The sequence below is a fragment of the Carya illinoinensis genome, chromosome 2 (assembly GCF_018687715.1).
Source record: "Carya illinoinensis cultivar Pawnee chromosome 2, C.illinoinensisPawnee_v1, whole genome shotgun sequence".
NCBI lineage: Eukaryota > Viridiplantae > Streptophyta > Magnoliopsida > Fagales > Juglandaceae > Carya > Carya illinoinensis.
This window is the reverse complement of record NC_056753.1, coordinates 25,850,433-25,875,427: the sequence shown is the minus strand read 5'-3', so window position 1 is coordinate 25,875,427 and position 24,995 is coordinate 25,850,433. Positions and strand designations below refer to the sequence as shown.

The following is a 24,995-nucleotide window of genomic DNA, read 5'->3' as shown; positions in this document are numbered from 1 at the left end:
CTCCTCTTCTCTCTCTTCTCGGCGGCCACCTCCTTCTTTCCATCATTCTTTTTCTTACTTATTTTTTCCCTCTTTTTGGCGGCCTCTTCCTCCTCCCCCTCTTCCGAACGTTTCTTTCACTTAGAGTCAGACCTCGCAGTTTTCTTAGTGGGCTTCGGCATGGGAGGAGGAATGGTGTCTGAAATCATGAAATCGCGCCCTTGAACACAAGATCGGTTGGGAGACCTCAAGAACCAATCAATATGGGTGGAGGTCAACAAGTAGTTAGTCCAAAGCGCATCTGAATTAGCTTTGGCCCAAGAATCAACTGTGGCGATTTGAGCCAGTTCACGACGCGACAGAGGCAGCATTTTAAGCCATAGATTCTTCTCATCGGGAAAAGGGCGCCAAATCGATTTAATTGGAAAATCATGAAAAACTTCTTCTGTGCTGGGGTATTCCCAACCATGGCCGGAGATATAAAAGAACCTGGTGGTCCATGCCTTGGCATTGGAGTGGCGAGTCTCAAACCGGGCCAACATTTGCCCATCATCTTTCCTACGGAAGCTGAGAATGTTGCCTTTGAAAACTTCCCTCATGTTATAGAACGCCAAAGATTCCCGGGCTCTCAGATCAGGATAAGGATCCCCAATAGGTTCCAAAGCCATACGGAATACAACGTAGGTGCAGAGGTACACCCTCAGTGTGAAAGGATGTAATTGGGCAGGAGCAAGATTAAGAAGATCCAAAAGGTCGCGGAGAGGGCGGTAGAAGGGGAGCCTCAACCCATTCTGCAAAAGAGAAACAGTAATAGCCACTTTAGTGGCAAAGCCCTCACTATTACAAACTCCATATTCAGGAATGCTTAAGATAACGGTTTCAGGAATACGAAAGTCTTTCTGAATCTTGGGAAAATGTTTCTCTCGGATGCCTGAATGCCATCGGTATCTAGCAAAGACTGTGCCCTCTGGGATCTCAAAAAGGTTTTCAGAAACCTCACCTTCGTTGTAGGGAGCCATTGGAATTGTTGGGAAGATGATAGCAAGAAAGAACAAGATGAGCAAAGAGCAAAGATAGGAATGGAAGGGCATAGAGCTTAACAGGGGAAGGAATGAGAGGCAACAGAAAAGTGAATTTTTGAAGGGTAGTGAATTGCAAAAAGCCAAACGGAAAGAAAAGGTAACTCTGCAAGAAGGCTAACCGGTGCAAGAAAAGTGTCTATCTTCTTTGCCACAATAGCGGGAAATGATATCGAATCTACGATTCTTCATAACAAAATCTTTATGGGGGGAAGGAAATAGTGTAAAGCGGCCAGAGGGCGTGACGGGCCAGGAAACACTGAAAGGCTGTGGGTCATTTGGGCCCATGACCATGCCTACATATTTTCTGAGCACCTATGCCCATACTATCATACCCAGCATTTTCACAACAACGGGTTTGATTAAAAATAAATTCCATCCACTAGAAGGCGAATAGAATTGGCGGGGTAGCTGGAGGGACAATTCCGACCAGAGGGCCATGGAACATATAAAAAAGGCCCATAATACATTAAACACCAAGAAACCCAAAGTATGGGCCCAAAAGTCACAAAGGGATAATCAAGAGGAATTCAAAAAGAGATATGTATGGCGCCACCTTTAACGAAAGGATAAAAACAGTAAGAAGTGATAGGATTATTCAAAATCCTAAGTCTTGATCTGTTTCGATAAATATCGGATGAGATATGTACAGCAAACAAGTCTATATATACAGGTAATCTTTGAGGTTTCAAGAACGATCACTTCTTGACTGAATTTAGCATCGGAGTGTTTTCAGGAGGAGCCTCCCTTGAGTTTCATCAACAGAGATCAGCTGAACAGTGGAAGATTGGAAGTGAGACACGTCCTCAACACTCATCTTAACATCTAAACACATTTAAACTCATTTTAGATGGGTCTCACATAACTCATTCAACCTACTCAGCTCACTACTATTCATAAAGAACTCAGTTCAGCTCAATTCAACCTAACATCCAAACGTAGTCTTAATTGAACTACAAATCAGCATAGATCAATATCATTATTCTTGAAACGACAACAAATTTTATTATTATTATTATTCTTTAAAAAAACCATAGTCTTAACGAACACATTTACAACCACACATTTACGCTCCCTACGTCTAGACTTATCACAACTTTTCTACGCTTAGACTAAATTCTTCCATTGTATTGTGAGATATGTGAGGTCATGAGAGATTGTAAAACTACCTATCAAATTGGATTTCACCCCCAAATAACCCGTAAACATAGACATTATGCCAAACCAAATAAATCATTATGTTTCTCTTTATCTATTTTTATTTGCTTATTTATTATTTATTTCATGGATGAACTCGAAGAACACCTGAATTATCATCGTGAGTTGATGATGATTCTTTCCTCCCTTACGATCTATTGTGAAAATTTATGCATTAATAGTTGGTGCCGTTTGTGGTATTGACGATATCTTTTACACCATAATTAGGAGAAGGATATTCTCCAACTCAGGAGATCGATCATCTTTGAAAAACCAGATAAGATCTCCTCAACTTTACTATTTCCTATTATTTATTCTCTTAACACAACAACGAATGGTAATATATATATATATATATATATATATATATACAAAGAGAGAATAAAGAAGCCAATCACATGTGCAACATGCACTTTGCACGTATAACATGGCACTACGCACGTGCAGCATGCATTGTGCATGTGCCATGCACAACACATGTAAGGCGCTTGCGATATAGGACCTAGAACCTCCACCCTATAGCAACGACAGGGTTTGACGCAAGTAACTTGGTATGGTTGAGATATCGATGTTGCCCAGATGACTAACACAAGAGGGGGGTGAATTGAGTTGTATTTAAAAAAAATAACAATTATAAATCAAATATACAATATAAAATATAAACAAAATACGAAACGGTAATAAATATAAAGAGTAAGGGTAAGAGAGAAGCAAACTCAGTATGTTAACGAGGTTCGGCCCCACTGCCTACGTCCTCGCCTCAAGCTACCCTTGAGGATTTCCAAATTCACTATTCAACCTCCTTCAGGTGGAGATAGAAACCTATTACACCTTTGAATAACACCGCTACAAAGGATCCATGTAGAACACCCTCTACACTTGCAATCACCTTACACGTGGTGATTCAACTATTCCCTGTGTAGAACACTTTCTACACGCACAAGGGTTATACACACTCTTTTACTGATATAAGAGCTGATAGTGGGTAGGTTATCAAAAAACACTCATCAATTAGTGAAATAAGAACAATACAGCACAAACTATATCTCTCAAAATGAACAAGGATTAAGACTCAATGCTTAGAGAAGAGAGAATGAAAGTTTTGAATGAATGTTGTATGCTCTTGGTGTTGTAAATGTGAAGCTCTCAAATAATCTATTTATAGGCATATGAGACTTCATATTCAAATTTAAAAAGATTCACATGTCAAAGACAACATCATTCATTTTTTCAAAAATTTCAAATAAAAGGTTCTTCTTTTTCAATTGTCAAAGACAACATCATTCATTTTTTTCAAAAACTTCAAACCTAATCTTTTACTTTTGGCATATGACAAAAGGAGAACACTTTACTTTTTAAAAAATTCAAACCTAATCTTTTACTTTTTGCATATAACAAAATGAGCACACTTTATTTTTCAAACAAAATCATCTACCTTTTGCATAAGTCAAAAAAAGTATCAATCACTTTTGAAAATATTCAAATAAAACATTTACATGTGAAAGATGACAATCAATCATCTTTAATATTTTCAAAGTTCAACCCTTTAATCAAGGCATGTACATGTAAAAGATGACAATCAATCATCTTTCAAAATTTTCAAATTTAATTTTTAAAATATTCATGCACATGTGGAAAATGTATTTTAATGCTTTATGATAAAATATTAATTTTGAGCCTTAATCCTAATTTCGAATTTTTAAGAGATTTACAACATTATTCTATAATTTTAATGTGAACTTGTTCCCTTCTTGCTCATGCTTGTTTCCTTGATGTGCTTGACTCCATTGTGTAGACAACTTGAGCTTGAGACTTCTTTATTCTTTGAATTTATTTGTTATCATCAAAATCCATGTATAGATATATAATTACACAAAACTTGAAATCTTGGGTTCAACAATCACGATAGCAGAGCTCTCCACCGACTGCTCATTGCAGCAGTGTGCTATGCATGCCTAGCACAATATGGGAAAAGATTGATGAGTGACTAAAGGCCCACACACCGGCATTAGTGAGTGAGCAGGGCCACCGCTTGCTACCACCCGCACCGCCGATGATTTCTTTTGCTGGTGGGGTGGTTTCTCGACGCTAGAAGCCAATCACGTCGGGCACAGAACTGTGGGTAGAGGATGCATGTTCCTGTGCACCCCAAAGGTCCAGCCACCAGCCACCAGCTAGCTCACCAACATTTTCTGTTGTCAGCAAGATCGTCCTCGACCACAGAGGTTTTGTTCCCCATCAGTCGCCTCCGCCATCATTGGCGGTTGCCACGAGAGATCTATACCAATGTAGCTACACATTGTGAGTTCTTACCGTCTAGAGCCACTAGCAATGGCGTCATTTAGAGGAGGACACCAGAAAGTACTGGAGCTCTTATTGTTGGCAAGAACGTCCCCGACGAAGGAACTCCCGTTGCATAGCTACTCACCACCGCAACTCCACTAAAACTCCTCACCAATGGTTCTCACGGCTACAAGTTGCTACCAATTATATGGTTCCTCACCACTGTGACTTCAGCTCCAAATGGTGGTTCACTCACCCCACACGAGTTTCTTAGAGCATTGCTTGTTGGTTTCTGGCTTGTTGAGCGTTGCTCGCCACACGGAGTGTTCCTTGCTAACCACACGAAGTGTCCCTCGCCAGTTGCTCTCCCGCAAGATGCTATTCACCAATGCTTGCCCACTAGGTGCTGCTCACCAGTTACGCACAGCACAGTGTTCTTCACCAGTTGCTCACCATGCAGAGTGTCCCTCGCCATACACAGTATTTCCCATGCCATACACATGAACTTTGCTCAGTGATATAGTCCAATAAAAGAAGCAGAAAAAGAAGAAAGATGTGAGCTACTTGACTTGGAGTTGAACTCGTGTCGCTTCCAAGAGATCAATGAATGAACAAAAATATCCAGAGACAAAATAATTTTCATTATCACAAGAGCACTCGAGGATGAACAATTTCCCCATGCAAAAATTATTCAATAGCAAATGATCTTAGTCAAAGAGGAATTGAAAGCAGGAACTAAATTACTCTGATTTGTCTCTTTCAAACTTACTATTTTATTTTTTACAAACAAATTTGAATTTTAGGGATTTTCTCAACAAAGCTCCATGAGGTTGCACGAGAAATCTAGTGGTTGTAGGCCTGAAGAATATACTTAGTTGTTGGGAATCACCTACATGGCATGAAACACCGGTTGTGAAGCCCCTCTCAAGCATCGCTCGGGCATATTAATTTGTTATCGTTAGAATAGACTGTTTGATATCGCGAGCATCTTGTGTCCTCATTACTGCCAAAGCATGGCTGCCTACGGGTATCGCCCATGTGTCATCAGCTTTTACCACACTCAAGTAAGATGACTCAGGTTTGCAAATCAATGTTTTGAATACTGTTTCAGTAACCGTTTCGATTAAAACATTATAACGAAATATTTTAATACATGTACCATTGCATATACCGTTTTGTAATAGTATATACATGGAAAAATTATATGTATATATACATAAATTATGTTCTAAAATAATAATAAAATAAGTCATAAACTCAATAATACTTTTCAATACAAATCTTAAATTTTAACAACACACAACACACATACTTGTCAAACTAAATAATAATTCTAAGTTTTCAATCCAATTATTAAAATAAAATCACTCATCTTCATCAATAAGATAATACAAATTAACATTCGAAATTTTAATCAAAATATTTTCATCAATATCACCATCATCATCAACATTTAAATCGCATGGAAGAGTAACTACTGCCTTACACCGATAGTAAAAAAAGTGGATGGCTCATGGCTCGATGCATAATGCATTGGAAAACAAAAAAGTGAAAAACTTGTCCCTAAGTACTAACTCAATAAATTGTAAAAGAGCAAAAGAAGGGAAAGTAAAGAATTTTTTCTTTTTAAGTTCTCTTGAAGCTGGGCATCAATTGAAGTGTTTTACAGATGGCCATCAGTAGCGCAACAAATGATGGTTGGAACTGTAAAATGCCCATGAAGTTTTATGTAAATTACAAAACGTCCAAACTATAACAGCCCCTATTTGACGTATCAGGTGAAATGTAGATTTCGGCCAAAATTCGGCATACCAGCCAAAACACCCTGTATGGCTAGTACTTGACTCGGTACGAAGCACAACCTTCTCTTGTACAGGTTACTGTCCAACTATGGAAAATATCGGCTGGTATGGTACGATTTTTAAAACATTATTGCACATCTCAAACTTGTGATTTAGATTGTTTAATCTTTGGTTTTTTATTTTGGCACAATCGAGCTCTAGCTCCCACCATAGAGTGCAGTTGCACTATGTCTTCCACCACAAAGAGTTACATGGTCGAGGCATTCTCCTGCTACACTCACATCGTCAGAGTTATGCAGTCAATGCATTCTCCTGCTACACTCCCATTGCCAAGTTATGTGGAGGCATCCTCCCACTACACTCCCATTGCCAGAGTTACACAGTTGAGGTATGGTCCCGCTACACTTCCATCGCCAAAGTTACATGATCGAGGCATCCTTCCACTACACTTTCATTAGCAGAGTTATGCGGTCGAGGCATCTTCTTGCTACACTCGCATCGCCAGAATTACGCGGTCAAGGCATGTTCCCGCTACATTTTCATTGCCAGAGTTACGTGATCGAGGCATCCTTCCGCTACACTCTCATTAGCAGAGTTACGCGGTCGAGGCATCCTCCCACTACACTTTCATTGCCAGAGGTATGTGGTCGAGGCACCCTCCACTACACTCACCATTAGCGCAATCAAGGCATCCTTCTGCCAAGTATAAGTCAAGTGTCTCCACTTGTTACAATTACCGCTAAAGGATTACATTCGGGAACAAACCTTTGAACTCTACAACCGTCTCGAGTGGATTTCCTTCAAGAATAAATTGACAGGCTCAACAACCACCTAGGATGGATCCAAGGGGTCAATGACCTCCCTAACCACTTAAGCGTAGGTTACTACAAATAAATTTTTACATATACATCAAAACAGAAAAGCACCAACAGAAACTTGCAACACTGGGCAAAATCCACTAATGCCACCGAAAACCAAAAAGATCACCGAGCATGGAAATATGCACGCTTTTATAACGATAAACAGTTACATACAATCACTAGTACACTCAATTATCACATAAACATTCTTACAAACAAACTTCACATAGGCCTATTTTCGAAGGCCCTTATTACAAATTTCACAAATTTTTCTTGAGGACTGCTCATTGAGATCTCCATTGCATTGCATAATAATGACATGGACCAGTTCCTAGAATTGCTTTTCTTCAGATTTTTACAGGTTATCTCAATCACGGTTGACTTGAAAATTTTCAAGACCTTGATAAACAAGTCGACCTTAAAATCGCAAGCATCTATTAGGGGCTAAATTGACTAAGTTTAACCCATTGAAAACCTATCACTAATAATAAGGGAATATATAAAATTAAGAAATAAGGCAGAGAAGAGTCAATGCAAGTAAGAGATAAGTCAGAAAAAATTAACTTAGACTCCCAAAGAAAAAGAAATTCAAACTCATAAAAGGAAATGAGTTCACAAGGCAAGTTAATCTCAATCACTTCGAGGAAATAAACATCTATATAAGGAGAGAACTCTCCACAAGCTCTCTAGAGAAGCTCCCTACACCCAGACTCACTAAAAATTTCCTACACTTAGACTAAATTCTTCAATTATATTATGAGATATGTGAGGGTACGAGAGATTGTAAGATCACCTATCATAGCAAATTTCACCTCCAAACAATCCGTGAACGTAACCATTATGTCAAATCACGTAAATCTTTATGTCTCTTTTATCTATTTTTATTTACTTATTTATTATTTATTTCATAAATGAACACAAAGAACACCTGAATTATCATCGTGAGCTCGGGATGATTCTCTTATCCATTCCGGTCTGTTGTACAAATTTACGCATTAACAAAAACAATGTAATTAGAAGTTAAATAAACAATTTAATAAACTGTATCTTGATTAATGAGTTTTTTTTTTTTTTATTGGCTGCTAAATTAGAGTTACATGTAGGGACAGAAATTTTAGAGAGAGAAATAATACCTGGCATAAGCTTTTAGAAAAATCTAATATTCTCCAAAATAGTTTTAAATATTAAGGCAACAAGTATGTTGTCAACAGATAATTTTTCTTTTGCACATTTTCCTTATTTGAATTTCGAAAAATTACATCAAATAAGAACCACAAATCAACCTTCAATTCTGTTCTTCAGCCAGAAGTTTCAAGTAAGAAAAATCAAGTAAACAAGTCATTATGTTACAACATCCCCCATCTACAGCTCAAAATTCAACAACTGAACTACATACTACAAATTAAAAATCTTGGCAAAATGCCTAAAACAAGTGGACTAGATTTGAAATAAAGACAGATGGGGATAATTATACCTTTCTATGCATACTTTGTATTTCATCTGTCTGAAACCAGATTTAGGATCTGCAGAATGGTGTTACCAGATTGAGGACTTACACCAAGTAAGGCCACAGGCCCATAAGTCCAAAAATACCTAATTACCTAGCTGTTAATTGACTCAAGTAACTTTAAAGTTCCACTCTCTGCAATGCTCGGGTTATGGGCTCTTGGAAATACTGAAGAGAAATAAAAATTGCTTCCTGTCCATAAAGATGCAAATTGAGTAAGAACAAAATTAGTTAGAGAAGACTTATTATTATTATTATTATTATTATTATATCTTAGCGGGAAAACTCAGAAATGGAGAATATATGAGTACCTCTGTTCGAATTGTTCGACTCCCCTGATTTGGACAAGTGTTCAAGTACAAATCAAATACCTGGCGCACATCTTTATCCTGAAAGCAAAAGGGGAGAAAAAAGAACAATACTCAGTATTTATGGCTTTTTTAAAACTAGCTCCAGTGATATAAAATCATGAGTAATGATAGAAATCTCCTTTACAACCCTTTTTACAACTCTGGTTAAAGTTAAGAGAATTTTTGTAAAATAGTTGTAGAAGTATCATTCTCTTACAAACATGTCCTCTATTCAAAACAATGTTCTGGAACAATTGGGAGCAGTTTCACAAAAAATTAAACCAGAGAAGTGTTGAGTGACAGAAATTAATTTTCTTGTAGAACCATACTTTTAAGTTGTTGTCTTCTTCTATACTTTCTTCTAACCCAGCAAGTCCACCAAAAGCAATCAACAGATGCCTACAAAATCACAAAACATCAGATTAACAATCATGAAGTGTAGCCAAAAGGCATGTGGCCTGATTGGCATAACCCCCCCTTCCCCCCCCCCACCAAAAAAAAATACAAAAACAAAAAACAATCATGAAGTGTAGACCAAAGTATTTATATCTTGATGAAAATACTCGATGTAATATTGCCGCATACCTAAATTTGGTTTGTAACTGAAGGTGGAAAGACTAATATGTTAAGAATGCCTCAAGATGAACTTAAACAAAGGAAATATCACGAATCCTGACAAATTAATGTAAAATAGAAACTACTGAATGCCCCACTTGTCAAAACAGATCATTTGAATTGATAATTATTATATATATTAGTATTTTATTGATGTAGAATTGCAGTGGTAGTCATTTGATGACTTTCTATTTTTTTTTTTAATACTTCTCAAAAATGAATTGCACAGTGGAATTCTTTAGGCGACTTTCTTGTGCACTTCCTGTGCAGTTGATTGTTTCATTTTGTCTTAAAAGAAAAAAAAAAAAAAAATCTATTACTTTTCCAGAAAAACAAACCTTCAAAGTTTCCTATCTTTCTCTTTTCATTCCAACCTATCAAGTAACAAGAAGAGGGAAAGACAATCTCTGTTCTTCCCATTTTCCAACCTCATTATGAGACATGTCGTTGCCCCAGGCCCGGAGACATGTTCTCAATACATATCTTCTAGTGCTCACCAGTTCTCTTTTTAGACCTCAAAGAGCCACCATTTACAATTTTGCTGAGAGCAACTTAGCTCCAGTCACTAAAGAACAGCCAGCCAAAGGAAGTCACAATCGCAGCACCATTTAAAAAAAAAAAAAAAAATTACTTGTGATCAAGACATCAAACAGAAGCATACCTAAAGGTAGGTATAGTCAGATCTGATGAATTAACAATCTGACCATGCTCTGAGGTTCCGATTATTTGGTCATAGCCCCCCTGTGATTAATATGACACAAGTTGATAGATAAAGGCCTCCGATGAATGGTTATCAAAGAAACAATACTGTGGCTTGAAAGGAAAAAGAGAGCAGAAAAAAAAATCAGAGTCAGAGAATGAAGACCTTGAATTGGCAATCCTTAAATACTGAATTTATATTGGAAGCATAACGAACTCTATACCCCCAATAAATTCCTGCTTCTTCCCTCGGCTTGGAGGACGAGACAATTTCACGAGGTAAATCTAGATAAATGCAACAGAGGAATCATAAACCCCATTTAATCATGTAGCTTTTTCCAAATACAGAAGATTGCATATGGATGCCTGAAGGTATGATAAAAAATGATTTTTTCCTAAAAGAATTCCATCTACTGCATTGGCTTATGGAACTCACAGGCAATGCTTTATCCTGATGCCAAAACAGGTGGGATGAATAAAATGAATGTCAAACCAGCTTAACTAAAATCTAATGCTTCAAATAAATATCATGTAGATAGAAGAAACAAAGGCAGAATTTTGGATATGCAGAAGGAATCAACTGAGCAATAATAAGAGCTTAATGAATACGATTAAGAAACAACATAGAGGAGAAAAAAATTAAGAAAAGGGAAAAGGAAAAATCTCGTGTTACCAGCATCCAGATTGCGGTCGATTCCCATAGCCACAGTAACTCTTTTATGGGGTTCCATTACTTGATTAATGACAATATTCTGCATTACCAGTGAAATAATATTTTTTTGTTAGTAAGTTACACGTAATTTTAGTGGGTCTTAAGCATCACCCTCCCAGTTCTTACGAGGGGAGGAAGTGCCATTTGAGCTAGAGCTCATTGACAACATTATAAGCAACCAGATCATTTGTTGAGTGGTTATTTATCCCTTTTTTGGTTCATCAGCTATCACTTTTCATACATACTAAGAAGCATGATCTTTTGTGCTTATATTGGCAACATCTTCATAGAATAAGAAAATACAAATGGCATAAAAGAATCCTACCACCTTGTCAGCATCCCAATGTCAGTGGTTATATCAAGCAGAAGAAAATTAAACATTATAAACTGGAATGATTTTCTCCCAAACAATGTGGTATTCCATCACCACCTTTCCATACTTAATTAGCAGTATTACACCAACAGTATTGCAGGACTTATTTTTGTTGATGCCAAACAACTTGATATGCTCGACATCAAAGAAAGAATTCTAGTTTTTAGAGAAAAAGAAAGGGGGGGGGGGGGGGAGAGAGAGAGAGAGAGAGGCACAACATTTACTTAATTAAAGTTTATAATAGTTGCACAAATAGCTTTTGAACAGGCAGAAGTGATTATACCTTACTTAGACCCACATCAACGAGTGTTCCCGAGCCTGCAGATCTTTCTTTTAGAGTGACACCTATAAAGAAAATTCAAGAAATCAAAATTTTGGGCAAAGGTCCAAAACAAAGGAAGCAAACCTAGTCATTTAAACTAAAATTGCCAATTATTTAACGTCAGACAACAGAAACATGCAATGCACAATGTTCCCTCGAAAAATCAACTATTTCCAATTATATGTTCATGACTCCTGCCATTTGTTCCGTGCATCAACTCAACAATACAAATAAATTTATCTTAAAAAAAGTCAAGAATTGTCACCACCCATAACATCCATTTTAAGCCACTTCTTCTGTCAAATTAACAAATTCAAGATCCTTTTTGTACATAAATACAAGAATTTCAAAACATAGTCTGTCTCTTAGATTCTCCATATGGTACGTATGTCTTTTTAGCTCTATATCCAGCACTAGCATTGCTGGTACTTTAAAGCAAAGTACAGAATCCTAAGAAATGAGGTTATTTCTAGGCATTGAAAGCCATCAATCACTAAATATTTTGATAAATTTTTTTTATAAGTATATTTTGATAAGTAAATAAAAGCTTTATTATTAATAGGCATAGCCAAGTACATGGGACATATACAAGTGTAACACCTACGCATGAGTGTCTCAAAATGTAAGTACCATGCTCAAATTTACATTTTTCAACTATTTAGGCATACCTTCTCGATATGGGGCCCACTCATGCTTCCGCAGATGGTGTGGAGCATCAAGAGGAGGCAACATTCCCTGTCAAAATGCAATATACAAACAACTTAATCAACCATCAACCAAAATTCAACTAAAAGAAATGCTATTGCTACTGGTAACATATCAACGCAAACTGAAGTCCATACCACGAATCTTAAGCTGTTATGCATTGAGAAGAGAGTTCTTCTTAAATATTGCGGCGTCTCAAGATACTGCAAGATCCTTACAAGAAAAGCCGCACCACTTTCATTCTCATCTGTACTATCCAGAGCCATAAAATCGTTCACTCCATCACTTTTGTTATCAAATACTATCACCTGTTAATACAATAAAGATCTCAGGAATAAGATACCTATGAATTATTTAGTTATGTAGTCATAATATGTATACGTTTGTTACGTGATAAGTCAGAAAGTTAATTTCTCTAATGCACAATTTAAACAATCAAACACAGAGCGAGTAAAAGTTAACAAGGACTAGTTACAAACTTCATCGATTCGGAAAATGGTAGCCGCACGTGCAATCTGACCAGCCAACTGAGAAGTAGAAAATAATATAAAATTGAGAAAAAAGATAAATAACATGACAGAAAGACACCGTTTAGACGCGGCGAAAGCAGAGCGAAAATAGAGTTCAGATAAACGGAAAAGTAAATAGAGAGTAGGGAAAGATGTACTCGGGTGGCAAGTTCGAAAGATTGGGTGTTGTCGATGATGGAACCGGGCACGGCTATGCTGACAGTGGGTATCTCCTGTGTTTCTTCGTCCGTTCTCTTCTTCTTCTTCTTGATCTTCTTATGAGGGTTGCCATTAACGAGCTCGACATCGTTTTGCCGTGCATCCGGTGCGTTCGGTCCTGAGTCCGATTCAGCTTCGGCTTTCCTTTTCTTCTTCGCCATTTCTATACGGTCCTTCGAGCTGACAAGAAAACCCGCGCCTTGTTTCCAAGGGTTTGAGATCAAGAGTGCGAGGGTTTGGGCCGTGAGGTGAGCTTGGCATTAGTGGGAGCACCAGCGGGGACCCCCCGGTTGGGTTTTAATTAAAGTTTTGTATACCGTAATTAAGTAAAGGTAAATGTCGAATGATAAGTGTTTCAACTTCTATTTGTTTTGAATCAAGTATAATTTTATCATCGAATTACACTTTAAAATATAAATACTTTTCTATTTATTTGAATAATTTTTTATTTATTCACAAACTATTTAATTTTGGAAAACATATATAATTTATATTACATCTTTCAAGTTTTTCTCCAAATTTTGAGAGACTAGAGTTGAGTTTTTCTAAACTTCTTTATATTATAATTTTCATTTTTCCTCTATTCAATCTCTCCGGTTGAAGTTGAATCTGGAGATTTGAGTTATCAAATATGACGACTTCTTAGGCTCATGTCAAAAGTGATCATTCCTCTACCTCTTAGGTGTCACTTATGAGATATAAAAAATTTATAAATAGTAGTGAAATAATTTATAAATAGTAACAAAATAGGTTAGATTAAAATTTTTATGAGATTTTTAAAAATAAATAAAAAAAATTGAATAAAAAAATTATAAAGTTAAAAGAGAGTTAAAATATAATCTTTTAATATAATTTTTATTTTGAGATTTGAAAAAATGAAATTATATTTTATATTGTCTAAAAGTTCGAAAAAGTTATAATAAATAAATAATTATTAGATGAAAAAGTTTAAAAATTGAAATTGAAAAATATTTATGTTTAAATGGTGTTTAAATGTTGAGATAAGATGATATAGTTTCAATAATTGAAAAACCAACTTGGGTAAAAGTTTTGAAATTATGGTATTCTCCTATAAACCATGGGGAAAACGTCTCCCTAGCACTGCAGCATAATCTGGCATTGGACAACTTTCAGGCACCGGAACTGCACCATAACTCGGTGATGACGGTATCTTGGATCGGTTCTTTGCTCATGACAACAGTAACGTGCTCTTACAGCACAAGACCCTGCTTGGAAAACCACCATTGTAACCTTGCAGAGTTCTCCGACCTACTGCCAGTGCCACCAATGTGGGTACTGAATGGTCATCATATCTGGAAGATGCTTATACTCTTCTTGTACCAAGGAATCGGCCAATGTATATCCATCATATGGGTGATATCGCATAGGAGATATGGTCCAGAAACTTAAAAAAATGATAGACAACAAACATAATCATATGTGAAGTCCTCAAACCTTTTTTTGACCCGATCATGATTCAACTTTACATGAGACTCCAGAAAAGTCAAAATCTAAGAAAATTATAGATGTGTTATCCTTTGTTCGCAGCGTTCTAGCCTCACTCAACAAGAAATTAGCAATCTTCTCTGCAGAATTCTCTTCTCTCGAGTGTCTCTCCCTTGCCTGTCAAGCAGAGAAATTTAGAGATATATTAGGAAGAATTGGAAGAGAGAGGAAAAAAAACAAATCAACGGAAAATAAAATAAACCCTCAGAGTGATCGGAAGAGAACTTTGAATCATGTAAAAATATAATACCTGAAGGACTAGCTGTGTTGCCTTCTTCATACTAATGACATCCCATAACCCATCACTGTGATTTTTGCACAATCCAGAGTTATATTTCTTAAATTTCACAACAGAAAATAAAAAATACAGAACAGAATATAATTGAGAATGTATATCCAACTTCTAATAGTTATGTATGTCTAGAAAATAAATGCACTTGTTCAAGAGCAATGTGTTGGTCACATACAAATGAAATCTAGTTAACCTAAATAAGGCCAATCAATTGGATCAACCAACAGTAGCCAAATCAATATTTGCTGAAACTGATGCTATACACAAGAATTACAAAAAGCAATTGACCAAAGGCAAAATCACCTTGCCAATAGTGCAAATGCTCCACTTGATTGATTGATACGAACAGCTTGACTTATGTAAGGCTCTGAACTGAAGCGGGAATCCTGCTGTTTAAGGAATTTATCTCCAAGCATCCGAGCAAGGTTCAAACCTGAAGTACGAAAAAAGAAATATGTAAGCAATTAACCATCATTATAATGTATGAAAAGGTTAAAATGTAATTTTGCTTACCACAGAGACGAGTTTCCCCTTCTTTCAGTGGTTTTCCTGTTTCTTTGAAACGGAGTTTTTCAGAATAACTAATTACTTTATGGTCTTCTGTCATCTTAATTTGTTTCCCATCAACACTGCTACAAACAAAATGACATGTAGTTGTAAATAAGGCATTTAAAGATATTATCACAAGTAACTTTTGAACTACCATACCAGACATTCAAACTACTGGAAAGGAAATTATTTGAGGGACGACGAGAACACGATCAGACATCAACACAAACAAGAGAGATTGAGATGTATTAGCGTGTATCAAACAAGAGAGATTAAGATGAATTAGTGTGTACATTTGCAAGCCCAAAGTCATTGTAATATAACAAGGTAAAAAAAAAAAACTACCAACAGTAATATTTGTGATTATATGGAGGTAAAATTAATAACCACCAACGCCCTGTTATATTCTACCACATTCAAAGGAGCAACTCTATTTTAATAAACGGATACATAAGAAATGCTGAAAAAAGAAACGCATAAAATTTCAAAAATCATAGTAGCCACCCACAATGACTATTCTTCAGAAGATCAGAGTCAGGATCCTTAACTTCCCCCTTGGTCCACCAGTATACCCCATCAAAAACAGTAGCATACAAGTTTTGGGAAAATATTATCCTACCAATCATATGAATGGAAGAATGACAACATGAACACGTACTTCATAACACAATCTGAATCTCCAACATTTGCACATTGCGCAAAGAAATTTTCTTCACCATCAGCCCATACCAGAAGCACTGTTGCAGTACAACCCTGCAAAGAATTGATTATCACAATGTCCACACCACAGCCTTAAATTACTAAGAACACAAATATTTAAAAGGAAGATGGAATAATTCTACTTCTTTTTTCTCCAGTAATTTGCCACAGTAAGATAAAAGGTAGGATACACAAAAAGTTGAACTCTGATAGGAAAGGGTATCAACAGGATGAACTCAAAATTTCGACAAACAGTTAAGAATTTGGCTAAAAAAATGCAAAACACCAAAATAAAGGCAGCATTCAAATCTATAGAAACAACAATATAGACTGAGAACAAGCCCATGCTCATCTAAGAAGCACGATTAAGTTGTTTGTGTGTATGTGTGTGTGTGTGTGTGTGTGAGAGAGAGAGAGAGAGAGAGAGAGAGAGAGAGAAGGGAATATTTCTTCAAACTGCTTACCAACTTCTCAGCAAGTATGATGAATGAAATTTGCAACTTCGGAACTTCCTATAAGTAACTTCCCGTGGCTATTGTTAGACTAACAAGATTACTTCAGAACACTTGGGAAACGCCATCATGAAGCAAAGGGTTTCTATCTAGTAAAATGGAAGAATTACAAATTTCCAAAATAATAGATAGGAATCTCACAAATAGAGCCATAGCAAAACCCATCAAAGGATTAGTTCACCAACATACTACGAATGCAAGGGTCGTCTCAATAAATCACCAATAATAGTTTGTCTTGGACCAGCTATAGAATCATCCTCAACAGCCATAAATTCATTTTTCTTTAATTTAGAGACGTTGATTTGTATACCATTAGATTGTAAATGAATGATCTTATCATAGACCTATTGTGGTCTTACAAGTCATGACAGACAAACTTACAAATCATTGTACATAATTCAGAATTCTGAACACGTGTCACGGATATGGAAGGAATCATTCAAGATTCATTGAAGATACAAGGACCCTTGTCCGTATTGTAGCCGGTCAATGCTAGAGATGCTACTAAACTGGATACTGACAAAAATCACTTTGCAATGAATAAAGCTACCATTTAAATTGCAAGTTGTGGATAAATGCATAGAAAAAGTAAGGTCAAAAAGGAAAATGCATTTCACTGCAAAAGAACAAGAAACTATCATACCTCATAATAATGATCCATGCGTGCTTCTGTCTGAGAAAATGCATCCCTCAGAACATCTGAAGCATCGCAATGTGAAAAGACCCTTTCCCTTGTCAGTGAATCCAAAAGAATTGCAGCAACCATCTCCGGTAGAATTCTGGAGACGAAATTTAATTATCAGTGATTACTTAAGTATCAAACTGCAGCCAAGGACCAGAACACCAAAGCATCTTGACACACATTATCGAAAAGCAAGACCAGGGGCATAATAGTTAAGCAAAAAAGTGAAGTTCTTGGGATTTGCATGATCATGTCCATACCAAAGAGAATTTTGGTCTAAAAAGTGCATTAAAGACAATCAATTACTTCTTTACTAGATGATAAACACAATGCATAAAGCATTCACTTAGAATCATCAATCACTACTTTTAAAGTAGGCTGAATGAAAAAAAAAAATTAGTTTTGATCAGTAAATAAGAATTTTGTTGATGAGAAATAGGCATAGCCAAAGTATATGGGGGCCGAATGCCATAAAATAATAGTGAAATTCTTCCCACTAACCGAATAGTTATCCAGTTTTTCAACACAGATTACAAAGTTCAGAAACCCAGAACGGTAACCCATTTGAGTTGAGAACTAACTTGCTAGCAGATTTTGCGGCCTCAGCTCCTCCATGGCCGTCGCAGATGCCAAACAAACCAAACTGCAAGGTAGGCATGTTGAGTGAATGTCACTCTTTGAAGAAGATGTGAAGGATATTCACTGAAATAAACAAAAATAACTCCAAGACCTGGTCAGCACCAGGGAGAGGCCAGTGGTAATAGTACACATCTTCCATAGCAAGCTTCTTTCCTCCTCTACGCAAAGCCATCGGATCTGATGCCACACCAACTCCAAAGGGAATCTGTTGCTCAGTTTGAGATGTAATGTGAACCTGGCACAGGATATTTCAGGTGCTTACAAAAATGGAAATAGTGGCATTAATTGCCTTTTTTCAAAAATAAAATAAACAGTTGCCAATCAAGCCATCATCTACAATAGGAAATCTCTGAAGCCATGTTCTAAATATTTTCTTTTTCAAACACAGGAATATCCCAAATCATGTCACTAGCTGGATTAGTTTATCCAAATTGGTCACAAAACTATTATTTTTCTGCTAACACATGAAGCTCCAAAACTCTTCTATATTTAAATTTTACTCCCATTGTTATATAACCAAATTAGTACCAAAAAGAGTTGCACGAAAAAGTATAAAAAAAGACAAATCTTGGTGAGGTGAACAAATCATAAGGGAAGATGTGCAGCATGGCACTCGACATCACGTGGCAATTGGTAAAAAGTATATACATTTAGTCATTCACAACAAGTCAAACCTTTTCCCTTCCTTTTTGTACATTATCAATACTGATATCAATATGGATAAACCTTTGCTTTCATGAGTCTATCAATACCATAAATGATGGATTCTGCATTTTTCTTTACTTGTCTTGGACAAAACTGGATCGAGATCCCCTAAAAATAATGTGCAAATTTTGGGATCTCAAACACAATGTGTGGGCCCTACAATATTTATTGCAGCATCTTTAGAACTTTCATTCAAAATGATAATACAATAATAATAAATAATATAATACTTAATGCTACATCTTTTCTTTTTTAATATCACCATAGAAATTAGATAGAGAATTCTAAGGCAACTAAATCTAAGTTTGAAATATTTATCATTAATCTGACAAATAAGCATAATAAATAACTTAAAAAGAATATTTTTTAAAAAAAAAGGAAGAAGAAAACCAGTAAGATGGCATCTTAATAAAGTTAAAACATTACTCAACTTATAAAAAAAAAAAAAAAAAAAAAAAGATTACTCAATTCATTACAGCGGTGAACCATTCTCCATTAACTGGTCTCTTTATTATTTTGCTTAAGAGAGGGAAATTACATCTCAAAAGTTCTGTCAGGGTTGCATTATTCATGACTTCAGATCCATTTGATTGAAAGTTTTTAATGCATTAAAAGTATTTAGAACTGTGTAATTTAAAATTTTCAATGTAGCTTCAACAGTTCTTCACCTTGGAAACTCACTAATACAATATATTTGAGATGATGACCAGAGATGTCCCAAGGGCCAACATTGTTACAAATTTACAAATTGTAAACAAGCACAAAGAATAGCATTTAGATTAACTTACAGATACTGTTGAAGTTGTGCCAAGAGTTATTATATCTCCACTCGCAAGCTCAATTGGGTCACCCCAATGTCTACTTCCAGAATCAGGATGGTTGATCGGCTGTGAATTAAGAAGTGTCCCATTTAGACTACCCATGTCTGCAAGCTCCCACTTCAATTTCTAAACCAATAGACAAGTATACAATAAATAGCACCATAGATACAGCATGGAAGCAGAATGGTAAAGGAAGTAGTAAAGAAGTTATGAAGGTTTACATTCAAATTCCAGTTTATCATCGCATGCTTCCCCGACACCTCTGAATCTTTCAATACTAAATCACTTGGAGAAACCCTTCCAAGGGTCAGTGGAAGCCTAGAAGTATTTGTTGACTGTGCAGAACAACGGACCCCAAGAGATGGACCAGAGGTAACCTCCAGGGTGAGGCAGCTTCCTGCAGTTCTAACAGAAAGATATGATGACATGTTTTATATACTCAGTCAATTATAAGAAACAGAGAAAACGGAACTGCAAATACAAGTAAAAGATATAAGAAATTACTTTGATCTAGAATGTCCTTGTGCACGGGCTCCTGCAACTTATCTCCTACTAATCTCTGTCTACCATGTTTTAAAAATTCAGCTAATTGTTCTGGTGAAAAAGGATTCTTAAGCGTCTGACCAACCAAAACATCTTCCGGAGGATCAGATGTCAGGTCTAAAACCAAGCTATCACCTGGGAAGAGTGAAAAATAAACTTTTGGTTTTGTTTGGGTACTGGAAGTAGAAGAGCAATTAAAGCAAAAGCATTAGGTGATAAAAGAAAAGATATAAAATAACATTGAATACCCTGAGTTATATGGGAAGATACATTGGGGAGCCTTTGTTTATGAACAAGTCCATGAGTCCGGGGTGAGCGGAAATGCCCTTCATTTTGAACACGTGCTCCCTCTAGATCATAATCCCTTGGCAATTCATTACTTTGGTTTCGGGAAATTCCCACATCATCTGCAACAAGGGGCCTTTCTAGCTCACCAGCCTACAAAATATGCAATCACAGGGAGTGAACATCGTTGATCCATGGAGATTAAATGTGAAATAGGGCCTTTCTAGTCCCCATTTTTCCTGAATAATACAAGTCCCTAGTTTCACTCTTACACACTGATCTCTGAGCTTAAGAAATTGCTTCAATTTAATATTCAGATGGGTTTCTCTATCCCATGGCATAAGATTTTCTTGGTAATCAAGTGGAAGGACAACTCAAAAATCTATTAATTTTATTTACATCTTTTGCAGGTATATCAAACAAATCTAAAAAAACATAATGAAATGATATAAGGTCAGATTGTCCTTTAGCAACCAGGAAATAAAATTGTATTGAAACCTATAATAATTTTGAGCACAATGAACTCGTTCACATGATCAAAAGCTCGCATATAACATCAATTAAAAAAAAAATAAAAAAATAAAAATTTAAAAAAAACACTTACATGTAACAAGACTACAAAATATAGCTTTAAAATTCCATTACAAAACTAAAAAAAATCATAACAAGGTTGCAATTTACAGAAACTAACAAGTTCCCAACTCCAAGTTGTAATCAAGTGAGTAAATAAACGGAATTGTCCAGTTGACGTGAGTTGGTCCAACATCAATCTGAACTCATATTCCCAGCAGAACCAAACCCAAACGGAACACACAAAATAAAAACAGCAAATATCCAAAAACGGTACCATTACAGAAAATGAATCTAAATTGCTTAGCTCGGAGTTTACCCGAATGGAACAAGGCGGCCCCTAACGAACTAAGACGAGCAAGAAGAAATATATGGGAAAAAAAATACTAAATCAACGCTCATGCAGAAGGCGCTTCAATTCCATAATCCTACACACATCAGTCATCCATCTTGAAAAGATTGATCCTGCTTGTCGATGCATCTCGAAACAAGCCGAAAAGAGTCGCACCGAATTAAATCCATAAACGGGTGCGTTTCTTTCGTATAAATCCCAAGAATCGGAAAGAGGAACAAAATGTAAAACCAAACAAACAAACCGACATCGAACAAACCGAACGTTACGAAAAATCTCAAATCTTGTCAAATCTTTTCCGACAAATTCTCAGCAACAAAGCAGTGCATTGCACTAAGGAGATAAATAAAAGGACATTAAAACCCAGTAGCTTCCAGAAAATTCAGAGAGAGAGAGAGAGATAGAGAGGAGAATTGGGGTAAAATCAGAAAGCTAAGGGGTACCTTGATGGTGCGGGAACGAGATGAGGAGGAAAAGAAGCGCCATGGTTTACAGGCAATTAAGATAATGAGAAGGATCAAAAGCAGCATAAGGAGAAGAAAACCGACAATGCTGTCTAGCATCGTCATAGTCATCGCTCTCGCTACCTCGCCGAGAAACTGATTGGCGTTTGGGTTTGCGAGAAGGTCGCTCGCTTTGAACTGGTCGCACTTAATTTCGTTTTTTTCTTTTCGATTTTTTTATTATTTTAATTTCATTCTAAAATCTTAAACTATATATATTTTACAAATTTTTTTTTTTTTTACATCCAAATTAAAAATGAAAATTTCACTTTTTTTATTGAAAAATAAACTATAATTAATCTAACCATAAATCTCACATGAAGAATTGGATGAAATATAATTATTATTAAATAATAATTATTAATAAATTAAACCATACTCTTAGCCTATAATAATAATATAGACAATATGATAAATTAATTCTAAATTAATCATTATCAACAGGGGAGTTAATAATTTTGCATGATTAACTATGGTTTATTTATTGACACTTAAGAAAGAAAGCAACTTTAGATCTAGAAAGTTATTTTAAGTCAATAACTTAATAAATATTTTTAAACCTAAAGGAAAAGAAATAATGCTGAAGTAGGTAAACCTCCACCAGAAAATTTGCTTTTGTCAGTCCCAAAAAGTCTAAACAGATGCATGTTAAGTCACTGTTTGAATAATGAGATGAGATAAAGATGATTTTATATAAAAATTAAAAATTAAATAAAATATTATTAAATATTATTTTTTAAAATTATTTTTATTTTGAGATTTGAAAAAATTGAATTAAGATTTAAAAAATAAAAATTCTATTTATAGTTATTTTTGTGTATTTTTTTAGACACTCTATTGATGTGATTGATTGTGTATTAAAAAAATAATGCAGTTAATCACATCAGTAAAGTGTATAAAGAGTATGCTCTATATATAGCATTACTCTTTAAAAAAATTAAATTTTTTATTATATTTTATGTGAGAATTTGAAAAAATTATAATAATAAAATAAAATGAGATGATATTAAATTAGATTAGATGAATCCAAACAGCACCTAAATCACAGACTATTTTTTGTTTATGTTTTTTTCAACTACACTTAACGGGCCACTTTGCATTGTCATATGAACCGGGCTCCTTTGAACTAATAAGGGAAAAAGCCCAACGGGCCAGAAAGACTTCTGGCCCAAGTATATAGTCCACCAAAGAGAGACAAACCACGGAGAAGAAATTATAATAAAATTTTAGAGCAAGGACTCCTCCCTCGTATTTGCTGTTTTCATGAAGGAGCTATTTTTCATTCTTGAGTTGATATGAAGGATAGATAATCTTCAGAAACTATAAGATATGAGATGTTTTTATTACTAAAAGAATTAAATTTATTAAAGAAAATAATAAGAATACTCTATCTCTTATATTAAAAATATCGTATCTATTTCACTTGAAATGAAAAAAAAAAAAAAAAAACAGAGATATTATTTCAATTATCAAATCACATTTTCGTAAACTTATTAATACAAACATCATTAATTTGATTGAACAGATATACGATGAATATAATGAGTAAACTAACATGATAACACAAGAAATATAACAAAATACATTTTTTGATATAATAATCAAAAGAGTTATTCTATTTGTAAGTCAGTATAGAAGATACAACTTTCATAGCAAATCTTGATTATTTGCATTAGATATAATAGAACAGAAAGAACTCTAGTAGGATCAGAAAGATTTTGAGAGAAAAGAGAAATGTAAAAGGAATATCGAGAAGAAAGGAGAAACGAAGTAGCCTAAGGACTTGAGCCAGTTTGGCATACCTGAGAGGGAGAAGGACCTGCCATAGAGTGATGAGTTCCGAGTATCTTTTTCTCAAAACTTGGGGATGAGTACCAGGGATGACAAATGATGCATATATATAGTATCCTTGAGGGACATTAGTATTCTTTTTCTTTCTTTTTTTTTGTTTTTATTTTTAATAATAATTTGGGAGTGGAAATTAGATCGCCGACATATTTAAGACAAAATACTAAACGGTTAGATCGTTAACAATATTCAGAATGCGATTATTAAACAGAAAATAACGGGTATTGATAAGTATACAGAGAGGTATAGGGAACAATAAAATTTTAGATTTCAACCATTTAGAGAGGATATTAATGAATGGATGGATATATGTACAAGAGCAATAGAAGCATTTTATTAATTGGGATTTTGGTGAATAATATTTCTTACAGAATTTTGAGGTTATTTACTTATTTCCCTCCAAAAGTCAAAATGCGTAACGTTTATTTCAACTGAGTTCAAAAGCTTGTATTTTATTGCCATATAAAAGAAGTAATTTATGACTTGTAATTTAAGTACTCCTACTTAATAATGTGGGTAACGTCTTTTAGTTTTAATAAAAGTAGAGATAGAAATTCCAATAATCCATGCATAAAAGGCAAGAAATTTCCGGAATTTATAAATCGTAAGATATGGGCCAAAACTATGTGCTTCTGATTGCCATCCACATCCAATAAGGTTGAAACAAGAGTATATATCGGCCCGACGTTGGTCCAACGTTACAATAGACATGATTAAAATATATATATATACATATATTATTTACAGTCGTAAAATATGTAAGCAACTCATAATTTATTTAAAAAAAATGAATAAATTTTTATAGTAAACTTTAGACTTTTTTAGAAAGATTGCATGATGCTTATGCACTGAGCACTCTACGAGTGTATTTAATATTACTCTCTTTTTTAGTGGATTCTTTTATATCTAAAAAAAAAAACATTTTTATTATAATGAGCTATTTGACGCTTGAAGGAATTATCAATGAAGCGTTGACCATCATGACCCAAAACAAAGGTATTTCCTAAATAGAAGGAAAATGTTATATTATACACTTGCATTTTATTCATGTTTTTCTATATTGACTTGACATTATTTATTAGAGTAATTCTATATATAACTGTGAACTACATAAATATCGCGTAATCATTTTGAAAAAAAGTGACGTCCACTATTAAAATTTTTTTATTTGATTTCCATGTTTAGTTCATTTTTTTAAAACGATTACGTAACTGTTACACAATTTACAGTTATAAATATCTTTTATCTATTTAGTAACTATTGAGTTAATCTAGTATA

General features: G+C 35.1%; 2 protein-coding genes across 5 annotated transcripts; both read right to left on the bottom strand.

Moving 5' to 3' along the window:
* Positions 1–8,468: 8,468 nt before the first annotated feature.
* Positions 8,469–13,537, bottom strand: LOC122300533 (putative methyltransferase C9orf114). 3 transcript variants are annotated; one of them, XM_043111265.1, is made up of 11 exons: positions 13,151–13,533; positions 12,963–13,010; positions 12,621–12,791; positions 12,447–12,513; positions 11,740–11,801; positions 11,045–11,123; positions 10,538–10,656; positions 10,334–10,413; positions 9,387–9,456; positions 9,019–9,096; positions 8,469–8,899 (listed from the first exon to the last, which is right to left on the bottom strand). In XM_043111265.1, the coding sequence occupies exons 1-11, from the start codon at positions 13,370–13,372 to the stop codon at positions 8,828–8,830; spliced, it is 1,068 nt and encodes a 355-aa protein (XP_042967199.1). In that variant the 5' UTR covers positions 13,373–13,533; the 3' UTR covers positions 8,469–8,827. The 3 variants fall into 3 exon arrangements, 1 of the variants encoding a protein (XP_042967199.1); XR_006240038.1 differs by lacking the exon at positions 8,469–8,899 and adding an exon at positions 10,011–10,237 and having other exon boundaries at positions 9,025–9,096; positions 13,151–13,537; XR_006240039.1 differs by lacking the exon at positions 8,469–8,899 and adding an exon at positions 10,101–10,237 and having other exon boundaries at positions 9,031–9,096; positions 13,151–13,537.
* A 1,111-nt stretch (positions 13,538–14,648) lies between these two features.
* LOC122300532 (protein phosphatase 2C 70) lies at positions 14,649–22,009 on the bottom strand. 2 transcript variants are annotated; one of them, XM_043111263.1, is made up of 13 exons: positions 21,810–22,009; positions 20,408–20,597; positions 20,121–20,294; positions 19,838–20,013; positions 19,584–19,742; positions 18,182–18,325; positions 18,033–18,094; positions 17,413–17,548; positions 16,217–16,311; positions 15,523–15,641; positions 15,313–15,442; positions 14,968–15,022; positions 14,649–14,834 (listed from the first exon to the last, which is right to left on the bottom strand). In XM_043111263.1, the coding sequence occupies exons 1-13, from the start codon at positions 21,939–21,941 to the stop codon at positions 14,682–14,684; spliced, it is 1,725 nt and encodes a 574-aa protein (XP_042967197.1). In that variant the 5' UTR covers positions 21,942–22,009; the 3' UTR covers positions 14,649–14,681. The 2 variants fall into 2 exon arrangements, with proteins under 2 accessions (XP_042967197.1, XP_042967198.1); XM_043111264.1 differs by having other exon boundaries at positions 15,523–15,638.
* Positions 22,010–24,995: the final 2,986 nt, after the last annotated feature.

What these genes read in the sequence shown, in the direction of transcription:
- LOC122300532 (XM_043111263.1), bottom strand. Translation starts at nt 21,941, where the DNA reads ATGACTATGACGATGCTAGACAGCATTGTCGGTTTTCTTCTCCTTATG. An exon ending in CAAGGACATTCTAGATCAAA is followed by an intron (nt 20,014 to 20,120) that starts GTAATTTCTTAT and finishes TTAGAACTGCAG; the next exon opens with GAAGCTGCCTCACCCTGGAG. An exon ending in GCATTTGCACTATTGGCAAG is followed by an intron (nt 15,023 to 15,312) that starts GTGATTTTGCCT and finishes CAAAAATCACAG; the next exon opens with TGATGGGTTATGGGATGTCA.
- LOC122300533 (XM_043111265.1), bottom strand. Translation starts at nt 13,372, where the DNA reads ATGGCGAAGAAGAAAAGGAAAGCCGAAGCTGAATCGGACTCAGGACCG. An exon ending in TTAAGGATTGCCAATTCAAG is followed by an intron (nt 10,414 to 10,537) that starts GTCTTCATTCTC and finishes TATTAATCACAG; the next exon opens with GGGGGCTATGACCAAATAAT. An exon ending in CTGACTATACCTACCTTTAG is followed by an intron (nt 9,457 to 10,333) that starts GTATGCTTCTGT and finishes GTGATTTTGTAG; the next exon opens with GCATCTGTTGATTGCTTTTG.